Source organism: Neopsephotus bourkii, unplaced genomic scaffold (assembly GCF_033783945.1).
Source record: "Neopsephotus bourkii isolate Nb327-2 ecotype Australia unplaced genomic scaffold, CSIRO-AGI_Nbou_v1 NB_1027, whole genome shotgun sequence".
NCBI lineage: Eukaryota > Metazoa > Chordata > Aves > Psittaciformes > Psittacidae > Neopsephotus > Neopsephotus bourkii.
The window spans coordinates 2,157,501-2,179,844 of record NW_026901516.1 but is presented as its reverse complement, the minus strand read 5'-3'; the positions used below and the strand labels follow the sequence as shown (position 1 = coordinate 2,179,844).

Sequence of the window (22,344 nt, the reverse complement as noted above, 5' to 3'; positions counted from 1 at the left end):
TGGTGCAAAGGAGATTTGCAGCCCAGTTGAGAATGAAGGAGAAACAGATTTCTGATTTCTGTGTTCTGTTTCTATCTTCCCCCAGTTCTGTAGTGGGCCTAATCCATTGGTATAAATTGAAGGATTCACATTGATGTTCGTATCGTTTGAATCACATCCCACACATCCTTACTGCATTTTGCCTTCCATGAATGTAAAACTGGTGTTTTAGCAAAACTGCTCTGTCCATGGAGTTAGAAAGCTGAAAAAATACAATCTCTACAGAGTTTCAGGAAATTCAGATGAAAGTTACTAGAAAACTACAGAGCGTGATATTTTTTTAATATTAATAATTAAGCCTTAATGAAAACACTGCTGGAGAGCTTTAAATGACCACTTTGAACTCAGTATTCTGAGTTATAATGAAATGGTTCCAATTGTACATTTCAGTAAATTTTATCTACCCTTGTTTCTTTAGAAGAAGACCTACCAGTGCATCAAATGTCAGATGGTTTTCTACAATGAATGGGATATCCAAGTTCATGTTGCAAACCACATGATTGGTAAGTGAAGCACTAAAACTTCTCGAAGACAGATAGTCATTTGTCTTACTCATGATCATCATTGCCTCTAAAATTAAACAGAGTTAAGGAGAAATTAATTGTGCATCCATCAATGATTAACCTAGGCATGATTGACTTTTTTATTCATATTATTAGACTTGATAAAGCATTAACATACTTTATTTTCTGCAAGGGCTAGTTTAGACTTCTGCAGAGAATTATATATCTACTGCCAGTCAAAACACAGGTGATTAGCAAATTAAACTTCTAATCGTTTTTGCATTATTGAAAACAAACTAACAGGAATGGTAATGAACTGGATGTTAGCTTTCCGTAGAGTTTTAGACAGGTTTTAATTTCAGAAGTTATTATGGTAATGACACTACTGTGTACTTCTCAAGCACCTTGGTACCAAAATCAAAACTGGCAAGTTTTTGTCATTAGGAAACATAAATAATTCAAATGGGCATAAAATAGTATTCTTTGTTGTATTTGAGTGGTATGGAAAAAAATCCTGAGTGTATCTGTATACAATTAAATGCTATCATTTATTTGAAAAAAAAAACAACCAAGGAATTGTGTATTCCGTTCAGTAATGGAATCTGCTCTTTAAGGTACAAGTATTAAAAAAGTCTTTTAGGATTCCTGAATCCAAGCCTGGCTTGATGTTTACAAGGCTGTTACAGTTGTAAATTGGAATAAAGCAAAACCTGCTTTTTCTTTGATATTCATATTTTCCTATTATTTGCTTATTCCCCATGGTTTACCCATAATGTTTTCAATTTGGTAACCACTCAGTAATAGCACTAAGAGTTCTATCAGCCAATTAAATTTATCAAGCACATCATTTGCCCGCTAATAAGATAACATTGCTGGAGTTGTCTCATTTTTTTTAGTCTCTTTTCCAAATTTCACTTTTCAAGACAGAGATGGATACCATTGATTTTTTTACTCCTGCCTCCTTTACACTGTTTTCCTTGCTGTAATGATAGAAAAACATGCAAAGCACAGACCAAACAGTATAGTATAAAAGCCAGTAATTAAAAATCCAACAGAAGAGAATTTGCTGAGTTTTTTCATCTTTTAACTTAAAAATATTTTGATGTTCGTTGTTTTTTTTCTGTGAAGGTAACATGCAGATTTCTTCCATAAGCACTAGTAATTTGGCTGCACTGTAAACTAAATTTACCTGCCAAAACTTAATAGCCCATTTGTCTAGGTACTTTATTAACAGGTTTTAATACATTGAGAGCACAAACGTTTTATATGCTTTTCATAAAACCGAATAAATGCGAATGACAACCTGGTTTTGTAAAGACGCAAAGTGATTTGCCTATTAGATTAAGCTTTAGTTTTGATATTTTATGTCTTTGGGGAGGAGATAATTTGAACTGCTTCACAGTATTCAATCTGGGTCAGTAACGTGGAACTTGAAAGTAGGTTATTACCAACAACAGAACTCACCATTTCTGCTGTTTTCTTTCAATTTGGTGTTCAACACGTTCTTAAATGCAACCTATAGTGACACTGTATAAGAGGTGAGAGGGAACATGGACACTGTGGGTAATGGATGATGCTGGAATAGCAGAGTGGTGTGTGTGCTTACCACCACTTCACCAGTGCCCCACGTTTTCAGAATAGGAACCCACTTCTTTCACAAAATACTCAGATTTTCTCTCTTTTATTTTCTTTCTCTATTTTCTGGATGAGTATTACTAGAGGGTCAGAATGGGAGGAGAGAAAGGAGTAGAGAGCCAGTAAAGCAGGACAAATCCAGTTAGCCGTCTTCAGCCTGCAGATCTGCAGAGATGGAGATTTTCTTAAACTGAGCTATTAACTGCCCGTGTTTTATTTCTAAAAGCTGGATGTGGTGGAGTGAGAAAGAGAATCTTTTTCAAAATATTTAATTGTTTTGTCTGTGTTGTATCTAATCATGCATGATATTGCTTCATGACATAACCATAGTGACACAGATTTAAATGTGCTTAATGTAAAACCTTCCCAGTGAAATAAAGAAGGAGCTTGCAAAATGTACAGGGAGATTTGCCGGTCATGCTTGTGGTAATCTGTGTTCAGTGGAAGATTCTTATCTGCACTGCCAGACTTAACAGTGCAGCTCCTAATGATGTAACCTCGATTAAGCAAATGCAGGGGGATTTTGCATTGGGTGAAGTGAAAGGAATATCAACGTTCCGGAGAGTTTTGAATGTGACCTCGCAGTCAAAGCACAGGGAAAAATAATTTCTGATCTCCGATTCTGTTAGCCTTCTCACCACTAATTGGATTTTTCCTTAGCTATCTTTCCAATTTCACTCTTCCCCCTCCCCTATAATTTATATCATTGTTCACAGGCCTTTTTCCAAGACCATATTCTGTCTTGAGAGAAAGGTTCAAGACGTGACATTAAGCTGTTTAAAATTGGTCTTAACTTATGTGTGTCTGTAGGTAGGCTTATAGTATTCATGTATAATACAGAAAACAGGCAAACCCATTTGTGTAAATATATATAATACATAACCCATATATATACACCCATAGATATCTGGATGCATATCAATATGTAAATTTTAAAATATTTTAGGTGAAACATTTAAGTGAATATTAATTTGTTGATTGACAGCCCATTTGCCAAAAAAGAAAAAATGGTTTCCTAAACACATTGGTACCCCCTTTTCTACATGTAGCTGATAAAATAAGTCTTCTTGTCCTGCTTTCCTAGTAGGAGATGGGCAGAACAAGTTGTCTTTTCTCCTCTGCGGAAGAGAAAGTGAGAAAGCTTTGGGAAAAGAGAGAGAGAAAAAAAGACCTTTAAATGTGAAGGAAAGGGAAGCTAATCTGGGAAGGCAGGAGTTAAAAAAGCCGAACAGTGTGATAATCCCTAGATCAAATATAGGGGCAATAAATGCCTTTACAGACACCATCACACAGTGTCAGGAACTGTTATTTCCTCTCACAGTAAAATGTTAGCATTATCTGTGCTGCGGTTATTGATGGATGTGGTGTCTTCTTACCTGAAGACACCCTGCCATAATCATAATTCAGTGAAAGGAGAAAAGGAGTCAGCTGAGCCATGGGACAAACAAGAAGGTGGAAAGTCATCTGCTAGACTCCACTCAGAAGTGGATGGGAACCACTGATAGAGATGCATGCTTAGCCAGCTGAGGGAAACAGTTCATACTCACCATCTTTTTGGCCATTTGGGAACCTAGAAAAGTTTATGGTGTCCCATATAATTACCGTGCCCTTTGAACATGATCCTGGGATGTAAACTGAGTTCATGTTGCTAACATCCACAGAGAGAAGTTGCATTATGGAAGGTCACTGAGGCAAAGATACATTTATAAAACCCCAGTGTGAAACTTAGACTTTTAAATAAGGCAACTGGAATTACTTTGTTGGCTAAAATAGCTCCTCTGAGGGTAGATATTTTTAGGTTGTGTGTATGTGTGTGTTTTAGTCTAATCAAATATAATCTCAACTAGACATTTAGCAGGGGAAGAAGGATTAGAGGCTATTTGAAAAGCCTCTTACTCTTCTTTGTTAGGAGGGTATATAATGTTTTTACAGATTTTGTTATACGTTTCAGTCAATTCAACAAGAGGGATTATGCCACCTAATGGAAAATAAAATCTGCAGATGATCCAGTGAAGTGTAACCTGAAGTATCTTTGACAACAATGTAATTTATGTTAATTATTACACAAGTTATATATTAAAAAGATGTCATAGGGATAACTTTCCTCAGAATACATGTTCATTACTTCTAGAATTTCCCATTTGAAAACTGTTCTGCAGCCTTCAGTTGGGTCTTCCCAGTATCTTTGCAAAGGAACAGGGCAATAAGGCTTTTCCATTGAATAGATGAGGACAAAGAGGCAAAGAACTGGAATTCCTGGCTTGTGTTAAGTGAGTGAAAGTTCAAGAGTTCTCACTGCCAGATCTCTCTGCATATTTCTAGACACCGTGCTTGTCGAGCAATGCCTGTATTTGCTTAAACTACCCACTGATTCAAGCTTAGGCTAAGCGATGCCAGTGGACAGAAAGGAAGTCAAACTGTGGGCTTTTTTAAATAGGCCCTCTGTTTAGGCATTATTTTAGTCCTAGATGTAAGCATGTACTTTTGTTTGGAAAGCATGTTTGTTGGTGTGTATGTATATTGAAATGTGTTGGTAAAACAATTTCTCAGCTTTTGGGTGGGAAAGGAGGAAATGTAAATCCAGGTGTGTTTCACATGTGTTTAGGAACTGCTGGCATAAAGGGCAATTCTTCATCCACCTTCTTTCTTTTATCTTTCCCCCCAGATGGAATAAATAGCATTTTTAGCAGCTTTCTTTGAGAAAATTCTATTTCTGGGTGCACGATGTCTATCGAAAAGGGAGGCTTTCTAGCATCCATTTGTTTTCATCAAATAGTTTACAGCTGGCATTTGACCTGAGAGGTTAAGGAAGAGAATCTGCCATTGTCTGTGTTCTGTTAGCTGCACTCCACTGCTCCTCCTATTATTTTCCCTGTTATTTTAAGCAGACAAGCTAAACATTATTTTTTCTTCCACTGATTCTTTTACATCTGTAGTATTTGATGCAGTTCAGTGTAAATAGACTAAACAGTTGCCGTAACAGTTGCCTAGGATTTTGCACATATGTACATGGAGAGTGGCTCAGAATTAGGGGAGTGTAGGCATGTTTAACTCAGAAAAGGAATTACTCCATATAAAATTATGAGGCTCAACAGCAGTAGTGTAAATTTGTAAGTGCTCTGAGTAAAGTGCTGTTAGGCATGAGATAATGTAAAGAGATGACATTGCCAAGAACTATTTATGAAAAGCTTAATTTTTTTCACTCTGATAATTCTTGACCAATAATTACCAGCTTCTAATTATCTATTTTAGTAGAAAGAAATCTCTATCACTATGGAGGTTGGCATTGCAACTAGCGCATAAATCCCCAAAGAGGTAAATGTGTTCCAAACAGCCACAAACAACTGTCTCATGAAACATAGTGAGCAAATTGCGAGCCGCTGGCTGTGCACAACAGAGCAGCACATTTACCATTGAGGACTGATCAGGCTGACAAAGAGGATGATAAAAGGGGGAAACAGCCACAATCTTTGTAGTTCGCTGCTACTTCTGTTGACGAAAAAAAGCAAGCCCCAGTGTTGCAGCAAGAACCACTAACTCTCTGAAGAGTCAAAGAGCAAAGGGGAAGAGTGTCATGGCCAGGATTCAGCACCTTTTTGCAACCCTACTTTTGACAATTTCTAAATAGGTCATTTCTGATAAGTAAACAGACTTTTTTGTCTTTAACCTTTCCAGTATCCTGTATAAATCACTTTTTGTAAAGTCTGTTGTAGTGAAGGGGAGAGCTTGTTTTTGAGGGGAGGATGTTGTGTAGAATTGAGTGAGGTAGCAGGTGTGAGCAGGAGGAGGAAATGAAGGGAAAGAAATAAAGATGCCAAGCACTGAAGTTAGGAAGCAAATGAGAAAACAGGATGAAGCAACCCTGGAGTTGACAAGAAGAATTCTAGTTTACACCAGCAAATACTTCATTAAATTCCAAGTAAAAAAATCTATGCTGGAACAATTGTAGTTTAAAAAGAAGAGTATATAGAAAGTGCAATCTAACATTTCAGTTTCCCTGAAAATTTACAGCTGTGTTTTACAATAAGAAGTAGGATGTAACCATTAGAAGACATAAAGACATGTCTTATTGCAACTCACAATTTTGATATTTTCAGTGACAGTGATATAAGTAAATACTATGTATATATGCTTATGTGTTGTGTGGATATGCATGTTTGCATTATGCATGTATTAACTGCATGCATAATAAACCTTATAGGTTTATTTGCCTCACATTTGTGAAGTGCACAATACGGTACGTATGGACCACAACACTGATGTCAGGACAAAGGAAAATCTCAGTCAGCTTTCTGGAGCCCAAGAAAATTTTAGTCTGGTTGCAATAGCATGTGGCAGTCACAGATTGTGTTACTTGTCTGCTGCCTAAGATCAGGTCATTAAACTCCATGATTTTCCTTTTACTTACCTGGAAAACTGCTGGGCGACTAAGACTTGTTGCAGTACATTGACCTCAAGTCTTCAGCATGTCAGTTTAGTTAACTCTATACTAAAACTGACATTGTGAAGTGCCTCTTACACAAGGTTTGGATAAAAAGAATCCAAAGATATGCATCTATGCACTAGAGGAGGAAGGAAGTGGAGACTTCCTTCAGTTGGTCATCTTTTGCTGATTCCTGAGTAGTAAGGAATGGAAACTGTTGATTTATATTGAAGGACAGATCATACCCTCTTAGCACTGGGAAATCTTCTGGATACTTGGGAGTCTTCTGTTTACAGTCGGAGCTGTCAAGAAGTTGTCTAAAAGTTAGAGGATACTTGGTTACTTTGTCTGCAAAAGGAGGAGATGTAATTGAGTTACCCAGGAAAACAAGCATTTGGAGTTAAATCTGGGAAAACGTAGGTTTATTTCATGAGGAGCTGGGTTACAAAACAGGCGAAATCTGGGCTGTTTAATACTAACAGGAAGCTACTCTCCTGTGGGCAATGCTGGCTTATTTGAAAAGCCCATAAAGGGTTTCTGCATGGACCATACAAAAGGGATACTTTCTCTTTAATAGCCATCTGTACAGGAGAGATGAGAAGTGGGCCAGGTCATCTCTCCTCAGCTGTCATGATATTAACGTAGGTAATGGAGCAAGCTCTGTGTTCTGCTGGGTGTTGTTTTTCATAGATGTTCATCGATTTACACAGATAATTCTATTTATTTCTTAGAGTTGGTCCAAGCAAAACAGGCAGAATAACAAACACCAAAGCATTTCAAATGACTTTATCTTTGTTGTTTTGTAATGTAAGTTTTGTCTAAAAAATGGTGTCACACCTACTGTGCAGATGGCTGCATGATTTGTAAACCAGCCAAAACATTTAAACAAATGTGTGATCTGGGGATAGATTAAATAAAGGATAAAATGGAGTGTGGACCACAAATTCTAATAATCAGATGATTTTAAGTTGTGTGTAGTGTGGAGCGATGGTAGCAGCGATAGCTGGGAATGCTTGCCAATGACAGCAAGGTGCCTTACAGATCTCAGGATGGAGCCTGTGGCCTAGTAGGCCTCAGTTTGAGAGCTGCACATTTGCTGTACAGCTGGCAGCTCTGTATGGGGACATCAGATAAAACTTATGTAAAATGAAGTGTTATTGCTTAGTATGAAATTGGGCAGAGAGGGAATTTGCAGACAGTAACTGAAAACAGAATTCATGGTACCAATGAAGCAGACTGTAAATATGAAGAGGCTTTAATTATCTGCGCAATTTAACAAAAAATTCAAGATGTATTCGGAAACGGCAAAGGCAGCTGTAAACGTGCTGGAGCAGCACCATGCACTGGGCTTCAGGTTAGGTGTGCCACCTATTCATTTGGGTTACAGGTACCTTGCTACCCCCCGTGCCCCAGGGTGCCTGCTGTCACCCAATGAAGTTGCCCTGCATGGAGCTGGGGCTGCATTTCAGGGGGTTGAAGCAGGGACGGCTGCTTGCTTTTTGAGACAGCTTTCAGTCTGGGCTTTTAAAATCACAAATGGTTCAGTCAGGACATAGTATGCAGACATACATGAACCCTTTCGGGGGGGAAGGGAAGGCACCTTGGATTTAAAAAATTCTGGTAAAATAGAATTAAATTGCCTTATTATTAAATAATACTGTTAGTAGTAGTAATGGTAATGATTATACTACTAAAAGTAGCATTTGAAAAATGTCCACAATTCAGGCTGCAGCTGATTTGTAAAGAAATGAAGCAAAGCACATGGAAGCTTTAGATTTTTTCCTGCAGAAAAGCCTGTGGTGTGAACAACGCTTGATGAAGGGGACGCTCTCAAAAGGTAATGTCAGGCAGCACGGAAGTTGTTCCTCTCCCTTTACCTGCTGTAACATTCTCCTCCGAGCCACTGCAGTGATATACCGTGCATGTTAATACTTAGGCACCACGGGCTGAATTAATGGCACAGTGTCAGCCTTCCCTTTTGTTCTTTGTTGCTGACCATTTGTATTGCAGGCTTTATCAGGAGCCTTAGCACATTCCTTCAGCCGTGTTTAGCTGTCAGCACAGAGGGTAGCCTCATCACTGCTTTTCTAAATCATCCCTGTTCCAAGCAGAGAAGCCTCCGGTTCTTTGACGGAGTGCATCCCAAGGTTTCTCCCTGCGATGTATGCGCAGGAAGCGAAACAAAAGAAGCCAATATGGAGAGTGGGTGTCGAACTTCAGCTGCTCATATTGTTGCATTTGGTGAGCTGACGGGGTTTCGTAGGTCACCTTTAGAATTATGCCTATGACAGCAGTAGCTACCTGCCAAGATTGCAAGGTATCTCACAGCTCTCAGGATGGAGCCTGTGGCCTGGTAGGCCGCCGTTGGAGGGGTACACATTTGCTGTACAGCTGGCAGCACTGTATGGGGCAGCAATGTGGGCTGTTAGGGAGCTGGAAAGGAGACAAGCATGAAATTTCTTCTAACCCCAACTCTGTTTTTCTGTACTGTTGGCTGCTTCTCAGTTCCTTGACAAAAAAACCAATCAGGCACCCTTTAATCCGCCTGTGATTACCAGTGGTATAAAAAGAGAAGCATAATGAGGAAAAATGCCTCGTTTTGTTGCCTTCAAAAGCCAACAAATTGGAGTTAACTTGACAGGAAGTGGCTTAATAATTAGATTATTTATTTATTCCTGACACATATCCCCCTGTTACTAGTCTCAGGAGATCCTGTAGATGGTACGATTTTCAAGCTGCCATTACTTCGCTGTCTTCTGTGAACAAAGAAGCTACTGTCTATCAGTCAATTAAATGCACTCTTTAAGCAGAGGCTGAGAAGTCCTCAATGGATAGAGCCCTGGGACATTGTGGCTGATGATTCCTTTCTCTGTACTGTACATCACACTCTCAACTACGGTCCCCACAGAGATGGAATAAAGTCATGCATTAAAATATCACTTGTTGATTTGTTTGCTAATGAAGAGCCATTGAAATGTTTGTGTATTTCTGTGGCAAAATTGTTGATAAAAGGACTACTTGCTTGCATATCTTACTTCATCTTCAGTAAGCGCTTATTTAAGACATGCTAAAATTAAAGTCAACAAATTAAGGAAAAAACAGAGAGATGGATAATATTGGTTTACTTGCAATTCACATCAGTGTAAATAACACTGAGGACAGCAAGAAGAGAGAAAGGGGAATAATAGTACTTCAACCATGTCTGTTATAATTTTCTTCATTAGTAACAATAAGGATCTTTAGTGGGCTTTTTTTCTGGTGCAGTAATGAGCACCCATTTCAAGTAATAAAATTGCTAAAGTATCATTTAAAAATTATCCTGGACATGTAAGAATATTAAATTTAAGTAAGTAAATAAATAAATGGAAAAACCTGAGACTTTGTTTCTGGTTTTAGCATTTCTATTTGGATCTTAAATACGCCAAGTTAACAAAAACTGCCAGCATTTACAGATTAACTACACACAGCCGGTTAGCTTCTTAGCTGAGAAAAGTACAATTATGTCAAGCTAGTTGGTAACACTGGTTAAGCGTGCAAGCTTAATGCAAAATCAGCCAAGGTGTTCAGAGCTGGGGCTTCTGAGCTTAGCAACACCCTCCCTCACCCTCCCTGCATCCCACCAGGCTTCCTAACTGGATTTCGTAATCTTGGTATATTTACTGTCCCACCATACTTCTTCTACCCTTTAAGAGCCCAGGTCACCAGAGTGAACTGGTGTGGACCACATTTTGGCCCAGGCTGGAGAAAGGAGGTGTTTGAATTCTGTTTTTATTTACAGAAGCTGGCATACACGTATACCTGTCTTCACAGTCAAAATCATTAATTGGCAACATCTACCTGAAACTGATGCAGGTCTTATGGCACTTGCGTTAAAGAGCTCTGTTTCCTCTTAAGAAATAGATAGTGCTATAGGAGTTCTCCGGTGAAAGAACTCTGTTCTGAATTTATCCTCTGTATGATCATTTGCACCTGCAAATAGAGCCTGTAACTGCTATTATAGATATATATACACATATATATAAAGTCACTCATATCAGGGTTACTGTTTTCAGTGAACTTAACAACAAGCTATAGGGAATTAATTCAAACCAGCCTCAAATTGGAGGTTTTTTTATTCTGTTATTCCAACTCATTTTATTAGAAAAAGCTTAGATACTCAGAGGTGCTCTATAATAGAAAATGAATTTGAAACCCATTCATTAATTGGTGATTAATACATTTCAGGATTAGTTTAAGCAAGGCCCTACCTCCTGCCCAGTCAAGTATGTTCTGGTTAATATCCAATTATCTGCACCTTCGTACTTATTATGTCTTAATATTTCGGATATGATAACCAGAAACTTGAGAGTAATGCTAATGAGCATAGAACAGGAATTAACCAGTGACACACTCAATGATCCTTACTGAGGAAAGTAACTCCTTCTGTATCCTCAGCACAGTGGTCGAGCTACCACTGCACTTTCAGTAAGCAGTGCCTTCAATTCAGCCTTTATGGAAGCTTAGAATTGTACATAGGTAAAAATTCTCACTTTTGCATGCCTTGTAGACCAGGTGTGGTCAGAAGATATTCCTGCACACCTTTTTTCACATGCAGAGTTACTTTTTTAAGTGGAGCCAATGGAAAACCAATAGTAAAGTAAAATTGTGATACCTGTTTAAAATACAAGCTGTTTTGTGATTGAATGCATCTTCTTATACTCACAGGTATGTAAGCTGAACAGCCTAGCTATCATGTCCTTCAGCTTGCAAGACAGCTTCTTTAGGGACGAGCAAATCAGATAAAAATACCTGTGAAATAAAATAGAAAAGATAAAAATCTAATTGATAAATGTGACATGTAAATAGTGCCAAATTAAAATCTTCTGTGCACAAAAATATCAAGCCCTTTAAGCTCAATGTCAGGATTCTTGCCTGTGAAAATTATTATATGTCCTCAGTGAAACATGCAAGTAAAATCATGGGACCAACATATTAGTGGGGCAGAACTGAGCAATTCTGTCATGTGGCCTTAAACTAGCATAGTTATATAGGTGAATTCAATGTATGGGGAGAAAGGAAGAAGCAACATTCTTTTTGGCATATTTGTTTTTCTTAACTAAGCTGCTGTTTGAATACGTTGTGCAATTCAGGGCATTAGGAAAAGCCCCCAAGGAAATGAAGCAGTGGACAGAGTGAAGGAGACCTGCTCAAAGGTGCAAAGCCACATTACACATTATTTTTATTACATGAATATAATCCTATGTGTGTGGTACTTATCTAAGAGACTTTACAGAATGTGGTATTCATAGCGTGTTGGACAAAGCACTGCCTCATTCACTGTGTTTATACTGAAATGTATGAGTCTCATGTTTGGATAAGAGTGAATGATACAAGGAATAGTATATTTGTATAATCAAAAGCAATCCTAAAACACATGTACAGCAACCAGAGTTAAGGATATGCCTGTAACATCCTGTTTTGAATTTCTTTTTCCAGTGCCTAGCGATACAATTTGAATTTTCTCTCACACAGCACTTCATTGGAGTGTTGTAGTTCAGGCCCTCAGCAGTATATTCTTAATATCTAGCTGTTTGGCTAGGCACCCTTTCTCCCAACTCTCTCACAGGCAGCCTTCACAATGAATCCACTGTGCTTCTGGCTTCATTGCTTTTCATTGCGCACCTACGTGAGTGCCAAGACATTAGATACCTGTGCAAAGAAATCCCAGCATCCCCATGCCCAAATTCCCCAGATGAGACTTCTAGAGAGCAGTGTGTAATTCATTGAACAACTTGGGAGATGTTGATGTTTACTACCTCGTTCAATTAGGCATTCAGAGGCAACACAGCCTTCCATTTGCTTCAAAGTTTGGTTAAAAGCCATAACCCAAATATCACTTAGTGCAAAGTGTGATTTGCAAACTGTCATAACATGATCAAATCAAACCCGATTTTCACCAGCACAGTTAATACTCTTCTCTTCAGCTGAGTGACATTTCCTTGCCAAATCTGAACTTTTAACCCACATTACTTCTTGTGTGCTGATATTCTTCAAGTCAGACTTAACAGGGATGGTATTTTTAACCTTTTTAAATTAAAAATATAGCTGAGCTTAAAAAAAGAAGGCTAAAAGAAAAACAACTTGAAAATAAAATTAAATAGGTGAAAAACAAAATAAATAGGCTTGGACAGAGAGCTAATCTAGAAAACTTAACCTGAAAGATACTTCTTATTAATGGAAACGTTTTCTACTTTTACCTGCTGCTGCATTTTCACCAGTGATGGAGTATGCCTAGCAGTAGACTGGAATTGTACCACCAGTAAAAATCCTTCATGGTGGTGCACGGGAATAAATTAGGTGACAGAAAATTGGACTCTAATTTCTATAATATGTCACCTAGGTTATCATTTTTTAAACCACCTGCCTCTTTTTGTGCTGCATGTGCATCTCCGTCAACCCTTTTGATGGGTCCTCCCGGCCAGCCTTTTTGTGGGCTGGTGATTTTCTTTGTCTCCTTTAACCTAAAGCTTCAGTAGAGGTTGTTCTCTTCTCCGACAAGAGAAACACTCTCAACACACTTTAGCTGCCCATTTTTCTTATATGTATCCTTCTCATTCATCTCCTTAAAAAGCATATTTGGAAAGCTCTTTGACTCTGATTTCTTCTATGCCATTTATCTCCCACAAAATGTGTTTAGCTTCTTCATGGCATTGCGGAGTCGCCCTCTCTCTCTCTCTTTGCTTTATGGTGTTCTCCTTTCTCATTTGGCAGGGGAACTCCTTTTTTCAAAGTAAGGCTTGTATTCAAGTCTTTGCTTAACAGGCTACAAAGACAATTTCTGTTTCAAAATGTTGAAACAGGAGTCAGAGTGGGTGCAAGTTTGTGGTGGTTCCAGCATTCCCAATGACTTCTTCACTAGCCTAGAACAAATCATTGGAACGGGAAATGGAGACAGTACTTACCCGCAGAGATTTTCCAAGACAAATTTGTTCATGTACGTTAAGAAGGAAAGTACTGTAATGCAGTAAATTGCAAACTATTAAATTCTTTGTGGGTTTTATTATCTCTTGGATAATAGGGAATTCTGCTGCTTGCCTTAGAGCTCCCAAATTTGGTTCATGTTCCATATCTGTTTCCCTAAAAACATTGTTCCTCCCTTTTACCATATCATCACCTTTCACAGATGTGTTCCCACTGATTTCTATTCTTGACATCACCTTCTTTCTACACATAACAAAAATTGTCCTTCATTTCTTCCTCAGTCAGAACCAGTTAACAGAGAGTTAACAAAAATTGTGATGGCTTCCATGAGACAATAACAGTGGCTTATTGCTCTTCAGAATTGTCCTTTGTCACTGCAGTTCTGAAAGTTACTTTAAGCTCCATCTACTCTGTGGATCCTGTACCCTGTGCATATCTCTTTCTCAATTTCTGTATATTCTGCTATCTCACAAAAACATTTATTTTCTCCCCTGCCTAAACCAGTTACATTTCTTTGTCTTCCTTGGCTATTGTTACTTTTGCAACCAATTATTGCTGGGCTTTGGAATGAATTTGTGGGTTCACGCTATAAAATATATTGGCAGTCTTTAGCTACAGTCACTCGTGGCGTTCGGCTAAGGCTTGTAGAAATGACACACATGTGCGCCTTCAGGAGAGTGCTCATTTTTCAGTATTCTCTCCTGAAATTGCTTTATTTTTTAATCTATAGTCCTGATTCAGTACCAGCTATAGTTGGCACCACAGATCCTGTAGCTTTAAATAGGATGCCTTAATATTGCCCCTTTTGTATGCTGTATTGTAATGAAGCAACATCACTAAATTGCAGTGAAGGGTGATTGTTGCATGGGGATGACTACTACACCTTGGGGTCTATTCGCACCAGATTATTTTTTTATTGTTATTATTACAACCCATCTTTTTTACTCTCTTGATGCCAAACTTGCTGTTGGACATCCATGCAGCACAGGGGATCTTTAAAAACATTTTGGACATCAACTTGTCTCTTAGGTACACACCAATGACTGTTCAATTCCAGGCTCTGGCATCCTGGGTGGCTTTGCAATACTTTAGTGATGCCAGCTTGGTCTCTTCTGTAGACTTGCAGTGTTCTTCATGATTTGCACTTAAAAAAATTAGTTTGTGGCTGATAGAAGTGACAGGCACAGTGCTAACCATTTTCAGACAAGAACAATACTAGATTTATAACAAGTGGAGCATGCTTTTTCCCTTCTTGCTATTCCCCATGCATTTTACAATACAGAAGACTGCAAAAATGATTTTGTTTGAGCTGTTTCCTTTCCTTTTGGCATTGCATTCACATTCAAAGGAAGAATTATAGCCGTGGTGTTACTTTATCATCCAGTGCCATGATCTCAAGGAACCTTCAGCAAAATTCAGTTTCACCCGAGTAATAAAAAATATTGTTGTGAAGATACAAATATTTTAATAAAGACATGTTCTTTTACAAAATGTTTCTGACTTACAGGGCGAGTGTCTAAATACAAGTTTCAGCTAGGTTAAAGTGCAGTAGTCTGCCTTAGTTGTGCATGAAGCAGCCTTCATCCAGGAAGGCAAATTTTAGCTGATTGTTAGACAATAAAGTGAAAGATAACTGATTTCCTGTGTGTGTGGGCCAAATAGTTGTCCTGTGTTCTACAACAACAGGGCAGCTCAGGAGACCATACCTGACATATTTACTGAAGGTACCAAGAGTTACTGCCTGCTCCCTTACACCCTTGTCACTGTAGCCTGATGTCTGATCACCCTACACATTTTATATGTTTGATAGCAACGTTCCTGTCACCCCTCCCAGTGCGCTCCTGGAACTCAGCATCCCCACTGGTGCTCTGCTACGGGGTGGAAGTAGGAACTACAGCTCTGTTGCATGACTTGCACAGAATCAGGTCTTCCATGTGTGTTGGCTCGCAGCTCTAGTGGCCATGTTCTTTGGTGCTGTCGTTGCTGGGATTGTTTGCACAAAGAGAAATGTCCCAAAGCAAGTGTGTCACGAGGTCCTTGAGTTCACTTGTGTACCTGCATCTGGGTCTGTCACACACAGTAAGTTTGAAATGGGCTTGCATGCACCTTACATTAGGAATTGTAATGAAAATGCCTGATTCTGAAAACATATAAATATGCATCTGATTTTATTCACATGAATAGATGCCACAGTCTTCCTTTTATGCAGGAATAAGGCTATATATGTTCTCAAGTGTTTGTAAGACTGGGACCTAAATTGCAATTCCGGGTGGTATTTTAACAACATGTTCTAAATGCAGGAAAAAAAAATATGTCTTCCATAATGAAGTCATCATCCCATTAAAACATCTTTTTTCCCTCAGTGATACCAAACGTGAATTTTGAGCTGTAATTTGGATTTTTTCCATCTTTGTGAAGATAACACATTTTTTTCATTGCAAGGCAGCATTTATTTTTTTTTTTCAGTTTCTTCTTTAGCTTAATACTGTGGCCATGTAGCATTCCCATTTAAGTCAGGAATTAGAGCTGACATACCTTGAATTGAACTATCAATTCTTTTAAAACTGACGCCAGTTCCACGCTATTTGGTCGTACAAACTTCCGATTATGGGCCAGAGAGCATTGATTTTTAGCTGTCATTTCTAGCACACACACTGCAGAATTGAAATTTAAACCTTAATCCACTCTTTAATACAATTAATTTTTAATGTGCAGTAATACTAATTGAAATAGCCTGAATTTAGTAAGTCACCACAAGACATTTTCAAAAGCAGGAGTCTCCACTGAGAGCTGGAAGGACAGATAATCATTGTTACAGTGTTTACAGAATAAATGCACACTCTGCAGGCAATTCCATGCCAAGAGATTTTTTTTTGTTAATTTATATTAATATATTTCATAGTGGATTTAAATTTGTTTTCAGTGTTTCCTACTGAAACACATCTGTTCTTGTGAGTCAAGTTACTTTGATTTTGTTTCAGTGGAAGCCCTTAATTTCATAGAATATTTTCAGTCTTACTTCTGCATTTTTAAAGTGACTGTCACTGTATTATGTAGCTGTCAAATTCATTGTGATGTCCAGAGAAATGGATTCAATCTTCTACCTGTAAAATGGTCAGCCATGCAGTTTCTCTGTATGATAAACCAAAGCTGCATGTTCTGTACCCAGCTCCTTTTTCCCCTAGGTTTGCCTTTCATATAAGCAATATATCTTGTGCCATCCTGATTTCACTATATCACTTCTAATTTTCAGGCATGATATTTTCAGACGTTTTAGCGGGAGGATGGAGAGGGCGTTCTAACGGCAGAGGAACCAATCTTACACAGTTACCCAAGGAGGGATTTAATCATTTGTATAATAGCAAGATGCCATTGCTACATTTGTCTGATAAGAAGGAATACTTCTTAGAATGAATCAGTTCTTCTGATGAATGGGCTTCTACAGTGTTCAAAGTGAGCACCAATGTGAAGTGAAAAAAAAAATGTCATGTGCTTTATATTATCCTTTCATGGCTTTAACATTACAGTATTTAATAAGCCAATAGTGCAGTTAAATATTTAGCAAAGGTTCCCTCAAAACCTTGCCATATATCCAAGTGGGATTTTGAGACATTTTGCAGCACATAAGTAAAAATTATGCTTTAGCTCTTGCAATGGTTATAGCATGGCATATTTCTTAAAGGAAGTGCAGGACAACATGGCATAAATACAGGCAGCAGATTTCACACCCACAGAACACAAGAATTGATTCCCATTTTTCAGATTAAGAGTTCAAACTGACTCCCATTTTGTCAGAAGAAAGCTGCAGTGAGTTTATTTGCACGGAATATTAAACCAGCATTATCGCATTTAGTAAAAACCCTGCAACACACAGTGTGATATTTCAAAGGCTCCTTATCGTACATCGTTTGTAACAATGAGCATTTTCTGAGTTGGGGGTGAGAGAAAAACAAAGATCCAGGTGTTACCCTCTTTTGAGGGTAACAGTTCATCGCTAGGTAACACTTTTAGGTTCTGTAGTCTGCAAAACAGAGATTTAATAACATAGTTGCTGCATGATGTTGTTAATCAAACAATAATAAATCATTAGAAACCCTGTCTTCTTTGACAAACGTCTGCATGTTTCAGATCCTTGTTGTATGCTAATTAATCCTCAGTAAGTACTTGTAAAATAATTAAATGGCTTGCCCTTAAAATACAGCCAAGCCCGTTTTTTACCATTTAAGGAAGCGTATCTCGTGTTATTTTCAGATGGAATTTGGGCTCTGTATATGCTCTTTCTTGGGGTAACTCACAGATTTTAGGTGCTATGCATGCTGCACACCCCTTTTTGCCCCTGTTCATGTTTAAGACTAAGTTACAAAGGTTGGGTGAGCCTGTCTGGCTGTTATATCAGTGGCTTTGCCTCTGCTGCCTGGATGAGTACATTCCTGCCCCATGCAGAGGCAGCACAGCAGGGCTGCAGTCTCCAGACTTCAGAGACAGGTAACCAACAGCCTCTAAGGTGCTCAGCTGCCTGGATTGAGGATCCCAGTCCTCTGTTTCCTGGGGATGTCGCCAGTCCTCCTACTTACTGCTTAGTCTGTGAGCTGTGTGCAAGAATTTGGGCCCAGTGAAGAACTATATTTCCAGGTGTTCATAAAACAAAAAAGGATTGCTGTGGTAGTGGAAAGGATCACATAGTGGTATATGCCACACAGTGTTGCATGTAGTGGTTAGTTTAAGGCATGAAGGTGGAAGGCAGTATTTTTCTGTAAATTTTGTTTTCATTTTGGGTCAATATCTGTATTGGTTTTTTTTAAATTTCAATTTGTATCAACAATTAATCAGCTAATAGCTGCCTGATTGGTTTTTAGTACTGTACAAAAATAGCTCACTTTCAAAGAAATAGGAATGTAGCCTGTTTACAAATTATTTGGATCCTATTTAAAATGTTGGATATATTTTGCTTAGGAAATCATGTTCGTATGTATGGTGTATTTGTTTAAGTATTCAAAAAATTAGGGTGTTAATTGCCTGCTTGTGTGTGAGTATATTGGAAGGTCTATATAGTTATATAGGGTAGACATACTTAATATGCATAGCTTGATGTATGTTGACCTCAGGTTACGAGAGTAGAAAATCCCATTTTCCAGCTTGTTTCAAATGTAGTAAAAATGCTGCTTCAGTTGCTTTATGCTACTCACATTGGGAAAGGTGCTTATACTGTGATAATTATCATCAAGGAATATTAATGTGTTCAGCATTTGTAACCCAAAAACTCATTATAGCTTAAGCTGTGCATCATCTGTGAAGAGAGAACTTTGCCAGAATTCGCTCTTCACAGGGGTTGCCTCCTGCTTGTGATGGAGTGGTCAGAGTATTGTAAGAGGTCACTTAGGCTATTTTTGAAAGCTGAAGTTTTGCAATTTTTGATTCACTACCTTCTGTCTAGATAGGTTAGCATTCTTACCCTGCCCCCCCCCCCCCCAAATTTGTTTTTTCTAATTGAATGCCTGGTGAAGTACATAAAGCTAAAAGATTGCATCTCATTATGTGCAAGAGGCTAAAGGTGTAGATATAAATATTGCACATCAAGGTCACAGAGATTTCAGGGTCCATATTCCATCAGCATACATGGGATTTGCACAAACACCACTGTCATTCATGCTTTTGGGAACAAGCCATTCCAATCCTGAGGTCTTTGATAAGAATCTGGTTTCTTGTATTAAAGTGTTGATGCTTTTGGTAGTGACGCCCACTTCAGTATTTATGTATTCTGGGGCCATATTTTGCTATTTCACCATGAAAAACAGGATTTATCATTTTTCAATCTTTGTTGTCTTCCAAACTCCTGAACCCAGGGTTTATCAGCCTTCACATTTCTAAAACATATTTGGGCAGCTTGTTAAAAGCACCAGAGCCCAGTTCTTTCCTCTTTGAGTTTCACATCAGTGTCCCCCAGTTGACTGACCTGATTTACATTAATGTTGTTGAGAGGAGATTCAGTCCTGTAAAGGTTATTTTGTATTTTCATTAGTATGTCTTGTTGAGAGAGTCTGTATGTAGTTGTACATTATACTACCCAACTATATGCCAGAAAAGTTACAGAATAATATGACCAAAAGATCTACAAATATATAATGCCTTACAATAAAGAATTTTGTTGACTTGAAATTGAAATCTTCCTTTCAACTAAGCACTCTTTACAGATGGATATTGTGCTTCCACCCTTGGTAATGAAGACTATAGCAGAGCTAAAATTGTGTTGTTCAGTACTGTTGTAGCTGGAATTTTTAATATGGCTGGGTTATATTATTTCTTCTCAGTACTGATACATTGCTTGTCATTTCTCACTCTTAATATTGCCTTATGTTGCATGTTGTAGTTTGCTTTATGTTGGGCAGAGAAGACTTTGTTTCGAGGACTGCTTTGTTTCTGAGGTCAAGATTTGAACCTGGCCTTGCTCTTGGGAGGACTAGAAAAATCTATTTCATAACTTTCTGCAGGCCTCAAAGAAGTCTAAGAAGAAACACAAAAGCCACAGGCTTAGTTTAGACCTGGTGAAAAGTTGGATTCATCAACAGGAAAGCTTGCAGCCAATCAGCTTTTCTTGTCGTAAAGGGTCCCTGCTGTCAGTGCATACTCCACTGATACTGCAGAGCTCTGGGGAGCCCTATGAGTCTCCTAAAACACCCACACATTTATCCAGAAATACCTAACTTGATAATATAGAACAAATGTGCTGAAGTAAGAAATTGCTTGCCTATTAAATCACCAAAATGAAGGGCTCTACAGGTAGGTAAACACAGTCCTCCTGAACTGAGTGTGCGTATTACAGGTTTGCCCAGTTCACTAATGGGGGATAACTTTGGTTTGTGAAGTAGAGTGCTAATGCCTTATAATAAATGGCTGTCTTGAGCCAAGGAGAGATTCTCAGCAGGTGAGAATACTGTTGATGGGAAATAATATGGTAGTACCATGTCTGCTGTGTGGACGTAAACCTAATAATCTCTATGAATTTTGAGTAACCCCGCTTCTCTTCCAAAGGAACATTATGAAAAGATTGCTTCCAAATCCTTCAGATGCTCACTGTTCTTGTGACAGATGCCTTAGTCTTTACCTTGAGGCACTGGAAATGAATGTGTGTTCTTTGCACAAGATAAGGAGATAAGGATGTAGACTTTTGAAGGAGCAAATTGTATTTTCATGTTTAAGTTCACCATTTGCACTTGATGTGGTGAAAGCTGAATGTGAAGAATTGCTTTTCAACGTTATTTCTCCGTCTTCTATATCTCAAGACCTCTGAGATATTATGCTAAAATGTTCTGTAACATGTAATAAAGGAATGTTGGAAAACTAGAAATAGAGCAAGATTGCCTTCATCAATTTGGCTGTGCTTGGATTGCTCTAGCTACGTCTTAAATCACAAAAAAGGGTCATCTTTGTGCAGCAGAGTGATGTTAGTGAAAAGACCAAACAATCTGCATTTGCTGAGGGCATGACAAATGTAGCCATTATCCCATTTTAACAGTTCTTCCTTTTAATCAAAAGGGAAAGTAGTGGAACTGATTCTTATCGCGCTTACACCAACACAATGAGCTACCAAGTAGGTGATTATGATGAAGCCTGAGCAAATGCTCATGACAAAGCAACTGAAATCGGGATAAAGTCCAGCTTTTTTTTTTTTTTTAATGTTAACATTCACTCTGTCCTTATTTCCACTTTTTCTGTGGTCAATTCTGTATCTATTTGTCAAAATTCATATTAAAGTACTGTGAAAGATGGGGAGTGAGCATGAAGGCAGCATCTGCTTTTCAGCCAGACCCAGAAAATACTCGCATAATTTTTAAATTCATCTGGATTCTATTTTCATGTGCAGGGCTTTTTTGGAAATACTTAAAATCTCAAAAGTAACTCAATTTTTTAAAAAACAATAGGTTCCTTATATTAAATATATATATATAAGTATCATATTGGTCTATATGGTTTATTTTATACAAATCCAAATGCTTGGAGATTTATTGTATCTGTAAACTCAAAACTGAACAGATTAGATATTGTAGCATGATGTTCAAAGGAGAGCTATTGGAATGGTAGAATTCTTGGCTTGGCTCCCTCTTCAGATGTAATTGCTGCTTCATTAGGTCTTGGAAGAGTTTCCTATGGTTAAATTTAATCAAATGGTTTAGAATGGCAAGCTCGTACGCTCAAAATTCCAATACCATTCAGAATTTTTAACAAGATTTCCCTCAAATCTTTTTTAAACAAATATTGTTAAACACTAACTGTAGATTCTGAAGTAATTCTTAGTAGCTCATCATAATGAATAAAGGCTGATTTAGAATATTCTGCATAGGACTTGGATGCTGAAGGGGAGTCATCTGTTGTAGCTAAAACCTGCTTGCCAGTAGCCTGTGCAATTAAGTAGCAAGACTCTGGTGCTCTTTTAGCTGTATTAGCGGGCAGCACTGTGTTTCTTTTCTGAGTATCTTTTACTCATGTAGCTATATTCTAATTCACTGTGTTTAAATTAGCTTGGCTTTGTACCTTAGCTATTTCAGTTGATGTAGTTACCTTGAAGACTTCTTCACATACTTGAGCAGCAGTGAGCTGCAGCCTTCTAAAGCACATCCATGGGGTGGATGGCAGAGGCTGGGTTTAGAGATTACTGAGAAATGTTAAGAAAAAAGAAATGCTTCAAAATGACATGAAAGAAGAAGACGGGGGGGGGGGGGGGGGGGGGCGTGGGCAAATGGAGAAATGGAGCCAGCAAATAGTGTGAGCATACCGCTCTCCTCTTTC

The 22,344-nt window shown here is 38.3% G+C and overlaps 1 protein-coding gene across 2 annotated transcripts in view; it reads left to right on the top strand.

The window, feature by feature from the left end:
* ZNF521 (zinc finger protein 521) overlaps positions 1-22,344 on the top strand; it is a 231,862-nt gene that overhangs the window by 112,374 nt on the left and 97,144 nt on the right. The window contains exon 7 of one of the 2 annotated variants that reach the window (XM_061360528.1): positions 458-542. The exons of the other annotated variant lie outside the window; for it this stretch is intronic. Within the exon in view, the coding sequence (XP_061216512.1) occupies positions 458-542 (85 nt within the window). The remainder of the gene's footprint in view (positions 1-457; positions 543-22,344) is intronic. 2 annotated transcript variants of the gene reach the window in all.